General features: G+C 30.3%; 2 protein-coding genes across 2 annotated transcripts; one reads left to right on the top strand and one right to left on the bottom strand.

Moving 5' to 3' along the window:
- Nucleotides 1-559: 559 nt before the first annotated feature.
- On the bottom strand, nt 560-8,147 carry LOC128397050 (uncharacterized; the record flags this gene model as incomplete). The annotated part of the gene is made up of 6 exons (XM_053357716.1): nt 7,296-8,147; nt 7,014-7,213; nt 1,858-1,993; nt 1,071-1,204; nt 761-992; nt 560-696 (listed from the first exon to the last, which is right to left on the bottom strand). Coding segments are annotated over exons 1-6 (909 nt in total), but the record flags the coding sequence as incomplete, so codon positions are not given.
- Nucleotides 8,148-11,338: 3,191 nt separating this feature from the next.
- LOC128397049 (uncharacterized) lies at nt 11,339-12,043 on the top strand. Its single transcript, XM_053357715.1, has one exon. The coding sequence runs from the start codon at nt 11,339-11,341 to the stop codon at nt 12,041-12,043; it is 705 nt and encodes a 234-aa protein (XP_053213690.1).
- The last annotated feature ends 94 nt before the right edge of the window (nt 12,044-12,137 follow it).

The following is a 12,137-nucleotide window of genomic DNA, read 5'->3' as shown; positions in this document are numbered from 1 at the left end:
TTGTTCTAAATAACTTTTCTTATCTTTGGTATTGAGGCCTGAGTCTAAATCTCTCAGAAGAGATTGAATTCCATCATGAACCGATGAAACTGCCAAAGTTAAATTGAGTGTCACCATCGAACAGATGAAAGAGTAAATATTAATAAAAGTCGATGAATGATCTCAAAATTAAGGTACGATAACTTGAGAACCTGAGGTCTAAATATTAAAGATAAAAAGTTATCCAGAAAAAGAACTAGTTAAAACTTGGAAAAAGTATTTTCCCTGTATTTCCACCACTATTATAAAACTGCCTCCAAATGATATTCTTAGTTCGGATTGAATTTCTTAACCATGTTGATATAACATGATGAATATTGATTCTCAATTGCTATCAATAAGTACTTGATATCACTATCTTGTAGCATATTCAGATGAAATATGCTAAATAAATTAATAGGGATTCAATTTGATTGTAGTAAAGGTGTGGGCTGATAATATCACTCTCATGAGGGTTAAAGTTCATGAATGATATTGAAATAATATGCTAGATAATGTTAATACTATTTAATATACTCACCGGTTTATTTTTAATGAACCATTCAAGGTGAGACTCTGATTGAGTGGTACAATTTAGATCCATTAATGAACCCACTTTGTATTTATCTTTACCACCTTCAATAATCGGACTTTCAGGCTCACGCTGATATAAGCGATCTGTAGACAATGAAACGATAATCAAGCCAACTTTTTGTAAAATCTGAATTCGCTGAAATTTTACCTTCATTCCAAGTATAATGTCCATTGAAAGTTCGATTCTTTGGAGTTCCACCACTTAAAGTTATCGAAGACTCGTATCTATACACCAATATTATCGTTGAAGTGCATCTCAGCTTAAGTGAACCTCGAAGAAAATAACTACTGACCGCCTCAAAGTAAAGTCCGAGTCGAGTAGCGTCAAGACCAGTAGAGTCTCTTTCAGGTTCATAATGAATCAATTGATGGGGTAAGGCCTGAGAGAAGGTAATTAAACATATAATTAGAACTCAGTTCTTTTTTGTAATACTATAATATGTAATAGTAGCACGAACCTTTTGTTCATTTATATACCAAGATAAAATCTGGGATGGATAAGATGGATTTGCTATACAGGTAAGATTGATAAAATTTTCCATACCATAAACTGGCTCAGTACCTTCAATGGATAATCCTTCTTTAGGTAATACTGAGCCGAGAAAAAAAATAAAGGAAATGCTGTTAAAAATTCAACTTAATCATGTTTTACCTGCTAATGATTTTGAAACGTCAATATTTATATGCTCAGAAGCTTTTACAATTATACATTTGGATTCTTGTAAGCAAATGATTTCAACTATCCTTAACTTCAATAACATTGTTGAATTGTCAAAAAATCCTTGTCGATTTGCTATCAATTGTTGATAATAAGATAGATTTGAGAATTCACTTATCAAGAGCAGTTCACCTACACTAAAACTAAGAAACGGAAACAATCAATTTAAATGATAATATTTTCATGTCAATTATCTAATTGTAAAAGGGAATCAATTTAATTCTGTGCTGATTCTGTGTTAGCTTTGATTAATTAAGGTTTTAAATTAGATTGTTTTGGTTCCGGATAATTTAAACTCTCGATTTTCAATTGGATTTCTTGAAATGAACCTAATGGTCAACTGGCTATCACTAGTAAGACCATTTGTTTTCATGATAATAATAACAAACAATATAATAAACTTGACATTTCAATGTATGTTCAGCATCATGACAATTTAATATTAGTTTGAATGGTAATCTCATATGATTTATATGCGATTTTAATAAGGTTTTATTTGATTTTTTTAAATCTCCTTCTCTACTTACCATAAACTTTCATTTGTCTTTCGGCTCGAACGGTACTGAAAGATGGACCTTCAGTGGACACCTCACATGCATAGTGTCCCTCCGATGTGAGCTCAGTCTTGGTTAAGAAAACGTGTTTAGCTGATGAACGTGTTAACTATTTCGAGGATTGGAAGAAGAGAGAAAGAAAATGATGAAAATAACTATGATGAAATTCACGAGAAAATATCAATCAAAATATCAACCACTACGAAGATGACCATCAAACTGGACACGCTATCGACTAATACATTTGCTACTAATAAAATAGACTTCGATTCCTCAGAATTAGTTATTTGTATTTCTCATCATTTCCATGGGACTTTCAAATTCTGGTAGAAAATTGAATAACAATCAATGCAAATGAAGAATAATTTTATTCAGAACTTTTTTTATTATCAGTTTTCTCCATGTGAGATTCACACACACGAAATTTAAAAATCAAATTGACCATTAATTTAATCCTATTGACTTAATTTAAATCTTAAAATGACCAATAAATGGACATTAGTTTGGAAAATTTAGATAATGGTAAAAGTTACTGACCAATTTTAAATAATGATATGATTACATGTACATGATGTTTGCTCAGCTTTCAGGATAATTTCATGATGATGTTAATAACATGTTATATATGTTGATAATGAAGATAATGACTGTTCAATGTTAAATAACATGATAAAAACTCAATCCATGTTAATGAACTGAACTATTATTATATTTGAACTTATTTTTTTCTACCTTTTTCAACATAAAACCAACACATAAAATCAACTTAATAATGGTGACATGATAATGGAAACAGTTTGACAGTTAGAGATTGTATCAGTTGATTTATCATGATTACGATTTACAATCGATTTTAAATTAGATAATTAAATAATTAGATGGTCACTTATTAGTACTATTATTTACATGAGAAATGAATTCAATTTTTTTATCATAATAAATACCGAATTGTATTCAGAATAGACTTGAGAGGTAACAGAATTTTCAGAATTCAGATCATGAGGCTCATTAACTTCATCATCATCATTAAATTGAATATAATATATATTTTTTTTGTTCTTCTCAGTCATTTGCATATGAATTTTATGATTCAACAAATAGAATGTTTTTCCTGTCAGAACTTTTTTTTTCTTCCTCAATTCATCATCATCGATTTTCATTCGTAATATTTTAGATTCTCACTTTCTCATAGCGATTCCTAATCTCACATATTCATCTGAGAGACGGAAAATCGGTACAAATGAAGAAAATGTTATAACCTTTTGTTTTCGAAGGAAAAAAAAGTTCTGATTACATTAAAAGTTCATGAGTTTAACCATGAGTTTCCTTGTTATTATCATTATGATTGAAATCAAAGTCTATTGTTTCCCCATTAATCTGATGGTGTAAAAGGTTAACAGCACTTAATGGTTTGTAGATAAACAGAGTTAATTGCATTCAAATTGACTGGATGATTTACTGATTCACCTTTCAAATCCTCATTTCCATGATAATCTGTTGACAGTTTTATCACCAATATTATTTTAATCAACTCATTGTTATCTTAAACTTTCACTTTTCCTTGTAGACAATTAAAAGACTAGTGAGCTATTAAGTTCTGCTTTTCTTGTAGCAATCTTATTAGTTTATTGATTGGTAGTTTAATCAGCTTGGTTATTATCATGACGATGATCAGTATTGTTGTTATCAGAGTTTTCGATTGTCTTTAGCTATTAACTTTCAGCGTATTCTTGTTAACCTGTTTGATGCTGATTCTCATGATATTTTGTTTCCACTTCCACACTGGGAGTGGATTTTTGTTCAAGTTTCTCGCAAAATTTATCATCATCTTTTGATTTTTCCTTGTTGATGCTCAATATTTATCCTAATTGCCTTTAGGCTATCATCATCTTTACTTTTTTTGTATCTCCATCAATCTTTTTTTTTCTGTATCACATTCGGATAAGTTTTCCAGTTAATAGTTGTTATTGTTTCTGCTGTGAAACGGAAATGGGAAAGAAATTTATTACATTTTTTGTCTCTTCCTCATCATTTATCTATCATCTATTTTTATTGTCATCATTATCAAATTTATCTGATTCAGGATGAATTAGATATAGCTTTAGATTTACAGGATTCTCATGATGCTGAATGGGCTGAAACAAGAGATGATGCTAAGGGAATGAAAGGTAAACCAGATGAACAGAAAAGTTCATCAGTTCTTTCTGAGTCTCTCTTGAGATTTAATTCTGCAAATTCTGGAATAATATATCAGCTTCCCGATTGAAGAGAAAAAGAGAATCTTTAAATTTTAAAGAAAAAAAAAGTTCTATTCATTTCGAATATGTTGCGTTTTAAGTTTCAATTTTAAGTTCGATTCAAATTCAACTTAAGGGTTCGAAAGCTCTGACAAAATAGCTGAAAAAAAATAGAAAAGAAAATATTGCAAGTGCTTCTTGTATTTATAAAAAGTTCTGATTCAAGACTAAGTTCGTAGACGAAATTTAAAAAGACAAGAAAAAAATACTTGGAACTCTCAGAGAAATTTGTGAGCTATCAATTAATTTAGAATTTTTTTTTCGAAAATTTCATCACAACTTATCCCAATTCTATCAAATAATCAGAATTTATTGCACCTTCCAAATTAATTAATTCATTAACTATCATGATGGAATATGAATTAACATGTTGTCAACATTTAACTAACAGTATAATTAATTTCATGATTAGTATTCAAAGGTTTTCATGAATTTATCACATTATAATGTGTACACAAAATGATACATGAACATGTAAATTGTAATCAATTGATAATCAGTTGACAATAAATAAGTTAATCAACAATTTAGACAATAATCTAATTAGATTGCTAATTATAAACCTTTTTCTTACTTTCAATTGGATTTACTGTTAATTAATCTTAAGTGTTGAAAGCAAAAAAAGAGATAAAATCTACTGGGAGTAAATTGAACTTGAGTCTGATTCATTACTCATGATGGAAATCATGTAATCATAATAATGATAAGTATTACAATCTAATAATAATGGTCAAGAAATAACAAGATGATTAGTTTAAGTCTTTAGGTTTAAGTAATATAACAATAATGTTAATGGTCAAGTTAATAAATTAATGGTCAACCCTCTCAAATATTTCATACCGATTAACATTTAATGGTCAGTATATGAACTATTCAGTGATTCATTCAGTTTTTGCAATCCAAATCATTATCCAAAAGGTTATCACAATTACAATCAAGTTCATGTGAGCTAATTTTCATCACAAGAATACCTTTGGTCATCTTAACATGGGAAAACCAAGCAACTGTCCAGTTTTGAAACTTTTTCATTCCTAATAATCAGGGACAATTTTACTCGGCTCTCTTTAGCATTTGTTGTGCGACTGTACAAATTAAGTATTAGCGATTAGTATTTTGTTGGAAGAGAGAGAGACAGAGACAAGATGATGAGGATAATGATGATGGCGAAAAGACCAACGCCCATTACATCAGTTAGATTTACTCACTCAATTAATACTTTTATCATCATCACCACGATAAGATGGTTAAGCTTTTCCAACATCTTTATCATGTACTTATCATCATTATCATGATGAATCCAGAATAATGATAAATGTATTATTACTCATTGATGAATATGGATCTTTGTAAATCTCATCAACCAGGAAGATTATGTCAATCACATTAACTTGTGATTATCGTGGTTTATTATGAAATGAATGCCAATAAAAATATCGATACAAATCAGAACTTTTTGTAACAATTGAATTTCCATGATTTTACTTGTTCAATTGTTGAGCTTTAATTGGTTTCGCTGTTTGTTTGGCTCCTAATTAATTTCTTATCGATTGTAAAATATTACTATTTGTACCGTTAATGATTGAATAAATATTGATCAAGAAAATGGAAAAGGTTAATTCGTTATCATGAAATTTCATCCAAACTCTGAGATGTAATCATGAAATTAATACAAATTTTTTTATTCTTGACTTTTGTTATCTATTATTATAATTCCCTGTGTATTGAGATATAATAATTATCTCAACATATATACTGAGATATTGACATAATATTGATTATTATAAAAAAAAACTTTTCTATTTTCATTTCAATAACATAAAGACTTCATGTATCACCAAGATATCATCAACTTTTATCATGTTGAATGAAATGTTATCATGTTTTGTACATAAACTATTATTACATGATGATTCAATTTTCCCTTGTTGCTTTCATGGAAAAAATAACTTGTAGATATTTTTTTCAGAATTTTGTTTTCAGAACTTCTTATGATACATGAAAATAACATGATGAATGAGAAGCAAAAGACTCAATTCTTTCATTGGACTAGTTGATAGATTTCATATCGAACTTTAATCACAGAGAATTCATATTCTTTCATTCTCATCATGAGCATCTCTCCCTCTCTCTCCCTCTATCACTTGTTTTCCGAATATAAGAAAAAATTATCAATCTCAGTTTATTCTCACCTACACTATGACCAAATATAAGTTTCGATTTTTCTAAGAAAAAGTAAAATCTTCTAGGGCTCCAAGAGTAATGAGAATTTGGCCTCGAAGCGAGAAGGGAAGTGAGACCTTACTGGTGGTGGACACATTACAAGTTCGATTACTTTTGTCCAACGATTTATTATATCTTCATATTAATCGAAACTTTTTTTTCTTCTAACATTTTCTTATCTTTTTTTGCTTTTGAAAATCTCGATGAAATTCATGATAACATTTCCATCAGTTCTACTCATTTAAATCACCTCACACTCTTTAGGATTTCGTGCATATTAATAGACTGAATGGTTTTCGAATCTAAATTGAAAAGCTAATGATATTTTCTTCCATGTAAACGATTTTTTCACGAATCTTGAACCAAATACATTCACCTAAAAGTAAATCTAAACAACATCATTACAATTGTCATTCACTTTTTATCTCTCTCTCTCTCTCTCTCTACTTCTTAGATTTTCAGTTATTATCAATTGATCATCAAGTTGGTGAATTTAAGTCTGAATGTTATCATGAAATGATTGATATTTCATCAGATTGATTCATAAATATTACTGAACAATTTGATGGTCTAAAATTAAAGTATTGAGCTGAACTTTATTATCTTACTTACATCTACATGGACTCCTTTCAGGGTGAATGTCTGACCTGATTTCTGTTCATCGGACGGAAGATATCTATAAAATTCAACATAATCTCTGTACCATTTTACTGAGTAAAGTTCATCTCCTGTTAGATCATAATGACACCTAAGGGTAACTGATTTTCCAAGAGGAACTGATTGTGGTACTTCCAATTTAGTAATTCGAAGACCTAAAATAAAAATGTAAACATAAAATTTCAATTGATTAAAAGTCAATAGTGATATTTATCATTTAGCCTTCATCAAACTCACCTGATGAATTGGTGATTAGATAAACTATTATCATTAAACCAATTCTTATGATATACCAGTTAAACTTCATAATTGATCCTGATGATGAAAGTCAATGGATGTATTAGGTTAATTGCGATTTCGACAAAACAAATTTAAGGATTCAAGTTGATATTCACATAATACAATTAAAAGTTAACCCAAACGATTTTTTATCCACAATCGAAAACTTTACACAAACAAGTTATCCTTTAATTGTGATCAGATTTTTTAATCACCTATGAAACAAACATTTTCAACTGAATGAAACATGAATTATGATTTATTTGTTTTGGACAATATCCGATAGTGTTGCTTTGAGGGAACAAAACTTTACAGATTCACTAAGAGTTTCGTCAAGTAATGTGATAAACTTTATATTAACTTGAAAAATCTCTTATATAAAAGTTACTGTTTTCCACACAGAATCGACTCATTATTAAGCAATTCATGGATTCCAACTACAAAGCTCCATGATGCCATCTTTCGGTTACGAAATGATTAAGGTTAGGCTCTTTCAATCAGAGCTACGAATAGAGCTGGTTATCTAATCAATTCACAGATAAGCAACAATTTAATATCAATTTCGATCAGATAATTGTGCAACTTTGGTTTGAAGTGTACGAAGCTTGATTTTGGTGGCTTACAGTCATCCTCTTTTGGTTGAATCACTTTTTGTAAATGTAACGGATAAGCAAATAAAAAAGACACTTTGTTCCCGCTGAGAAAAGTCATAAAATGTATTCTTTTCTTAAAATTTGTGACAGTTGACTCAAATGGAGTAGTTACTTTCTCAAATCGTTGCGACGATTAGTGAACTTTCGAAAACTTATATCATTTGTATTTTCTCGCGACGATAAGACGGTTTTTGTTTATTTATTGGAGTATAAAACTTAAATTATTCAATAGAAGTTGACGAAATTGCTGACCATTATGATGATTGAATTTATCTCAATTTTTTATCTAAAATTTTCATTTTTTATTCGATTCAAAGAGTAAAAACCAAGAGAGAGCACAGGAAGGAAAAACTATGAAGCAACATTTTTTTTGGTGTCGCGAGGTGGAGCCACTAGTAGATTTGTAAAGAGAGAGAGAAAAGAAAGAGAAACATAGTAAATTCAGTGCAGAACACAAATCTAATTGTTTTAATCATTTTAACAATTTTAAGAATCAATTGAGTCTTGATAAGTTCTGCAGTTGTTCTATTTCGAGTTTCATATATTATGTGCGGTTTTATCTACTTTTTATTAAGTATACATTACATCAATACTAAGATGATCTATCAATTAAATAAAACACATTAGTTCTGATTTGAAGTGATCTTAAAGATCCAATTTATAAGATTTGTATCAAACCCAACCATTAATTCGATTAAGTTAAATAAAATAACAAACGAATAGGATATTTCATAGAAAAGTAACTTTGAGACTTTCGTACTGATTATGATTACCGATCGTAAAAATGTACTTGTCTTAAATATTTGACGATTTGATTATAAAAAACTTTATTTTTATATTAAACCTTCAATCCGTACCCCCGATCCTTTACTTATGAATTGCTAAACTTGAACAAGCTTGAGCCAATGAAATCTGAAACGACAAGAAACTATTGAACAAACAAGTTTAAGAAAGAATAAACAAGTCGTTCAAGAACAAGAGTTCCCAAGAACAAAAGATAATTTAATTTAACGTGAATCAAAAAGAGAAGAATGAGATATGAAGCGAATATTAGTGTATACAATGGAACTTCAAGCATGGAGAACATGTAACAAAAATCAAATAATGGCAGATAAATGATGAACAAGTGGGTGTCATGAAGTTATGATATGAAATAAGATGATCAATGTTGTGTTGATGAAGTCGATTGAATTAATTGAATTTCTTTGATGGATTTTCTATTTTTTCTTGATGCTAGATGATGTCTTTTATGATCTTTCATGAATTTTCCAATGAACATGTTGATGAGATGACGAATCGATGCTGCTTTAATCTCCGAATAATGACATGATGGAACAAATGAAAAGTCTTGTGATCTAAGGATGGAATGAAGTTTAAATTTTATTCCTTCTTCACTGATGATGGGTGGCACAGATGAAACAAGAGTTTCACAACAAGAGATGATGCAGTTTATGAATTGAAGTGATGGCAACATGAGGAAATTGTTATCACCTTGAGCATAATTTCTACACAAAATGAACTGATGGTCAGGTAAAATATTAACAGAATCAATCGAGGGTAAACATAGGTCGCAATGATTGCCTTTAGATTTGATTCTGCGAATAAGATAACCTGCAATATATGCGATGAGTCCCCTATTTGATGAAATATTTGTGATGTCATGATTGGCAAGACAATCATCTTGAAAAAGTTACATATTTTGGCGACAAATTTTTAATTTGATCATCAATTATAATCAAATTTATAAAAATCTTAACTTAAATATTAAACAGATTATGAATAAAAAACATAACAATAGTTTTATAACGATAACAGAATAGAAAGTTAAAATTTTCTAATTAACAATGATTAATAATATTGATTTAGTTTTCAATTTATCCGAAAGGGAATCAATTGAAAATTCTAATCTTATAAAATTGATTTTAATTTGAAACAAAATTACGTAATATTATTTTCAATTGATTCCTTGAGAATTCGTTGCCAACTATTCTTATCGATGAATGTCTTTGATCAACCAAAATCTATCAAAATCCTAAATAAATCAAAAATCCTATCAAAGAGAGATGGCACCAAGAGCATCGATTGATCATTTCAATTACAATAAATCAAATGACTGAAAGTAGTAAAAAACCTCCGCTTCTGGGTAAGCCAGAAGGGAAGTGGGGGTAATATCAATCATGAAGAAGATTAATCTATCATTTACAAAGCAAGTAATTTATCTATTTTAATTTGAAAAATGCGCGCATTTTGTTTTCCAGTTTTTCTGAAACTATGTGAAAACCACTAACATTTGATACACATATTTTATACTAACTTCTGTTGAAAATTTATTGAATTTGTCTGATTTAGCTTGAAATTAAAGTGTTAAATACGACTATGCATAATGCAAGTGGCAGTGACGTATGAGCGCGTTAAGGATGCGAAAAGAGAGACTGGAAAGCGAGAGTGGGAATGAGAGTGAGAGAAAAAGCAAGGAGAAAGAGACTGAGAAAAAAGAGCGAAAGAACAAAAAAGAGGTAGACTAAAATTTAAAGGAAGCGTCCGTTTGATAATTGCTATGGTGATTGTCACTATCGCTATCTAGCCTGAAGTACTGAACTGCTCAATTTAAATCAAGTTTTAGTCGAAGGAATTCCTTCACTCAAATAGAAGACGGATCGGATTGGTGGCTCCATTATTAATTGTTTAATCTTTTTACAGGAAGTAAAAACATTGTGAGAAAGCTTCTTAATCGATCCCAGTAGGAGTGAAAGAAAAAATGTTCGAACGTAAAAACCTAATTGAAAAAGAACTGAAAGAAACTTTCAACATGAACGATGAAACGGGAGACCATCTCGATTCTAATGAATATGATGTTGACATGTGAGTGCATTTGAATCTGATACGATTTTTTTGATAAATTTTAATCTTCTTTCTACTTTATCTATAGAATATACGCTGGTTTGCGTTTTGGTGTGGAGATCAAAGTCCAGCTTTTAGACATGATAAATAAATAATGAGCAATAATAGCCAGTGTAACTATTGTGGAGCCAAGCTTTTTCCTTTCGAATATGACACAGTGTTGTCAAAGCGGTAAAATAGATGTTAAAAGAACAGTATAACCATCAGTACTGCAGACTCTTTTAAACGGTACAGATCCTGCTTCACATCATTTCAGAACCAATATACGTAGATATAACTCATCATTTTCGTTTGTAACTTTCGGCGCTTCAATCGAAAAACCTACTGGTCGTGATAACTACCTCTTCAAAATTTCAGGTGAGACTTATCATCTAATTAACAATTTACAGTGTACCAGTATGGGAGGGCAGTTATTTTTTCTTGACAGAGCAGGCAAACAACATTCGGATGCATCATCGTACAAACTCAGTATTACAACCTTTAACTCTCGAAACAGTTCACAACTATTTAGAATCTAATAATCCTTATGCTTTGGTTTGTCGCCATTTGAATGAAGTAAGAACCATCACTGCAAGAATGCAAGGTAAAGACTTAGATGATTTTGGTTTTGAGTTTTTTGACCGTGAAGACGGAGACAATAGAAGAGAAAATATTCCATCCTCCTATGATGTGGCTGCAATATTCGAGACAACTGATGGTGTACCGACAAGTAATAGAAGTTTACGAGTTCATCCTAAAACGTCAAACGGCTGTAATCATATTTCATATTTGAGTCCACATTTAGACCCTCTGGCTTATCCATTATTGTGGTCTAATGGAGAACATAGATGGAAGACCGGTATGTTTCACAATGAAAGTAGGGCAACATCGGTTAGAAATAAAGTAACTATCCGAGAATTCAATTGCTCAAGACTTTTCGAAAGATTTGATTGGTTCAATGCAGTTTTACATTCTGGTAAACTAACACAGCAAATAATCGTTGATTATTATTGTCGTCATGAAAGTTCGAGACTAGATTGGATAAGAAGAAATCAAGAAAAATTGCGTATAGAAACTTACGCAGGACTCTGTGATGTCATCAACTCTCGCGCTGAAACAGAAGGAATTCGTGCTGGCGTGATGAAAATTTTGCCTAAATTGTATTTGTGTTAATTGTTTTGTAGACATCAGAAATTTCCAAGTACCAATTTTATGAATGGATTGACCTAAATTGATCAATCAGTTGAATTTGCTTTTGTTTTTGCTT

This window comes from Panonychus citri, unplaced genomic scaffold (assembly GCF_014898815.1).
Source record: "Panonychus citri isolate SS breed McGregor unplaced genomic scaffold, ASM1489881v1 Contig00028, whole genome shotgun sequence".
NCBI lineage: Eukaryota > Metazoa > Arthropoda > Arachnida > Trombidiformes > Tetranychidae > Panonychus > Panonychus citri.
The sequence above is the reverse complement of the archived record's forward strand: the minus strand, read 5'-3'. Positions and strand labels throughout refer to the sequence as shown.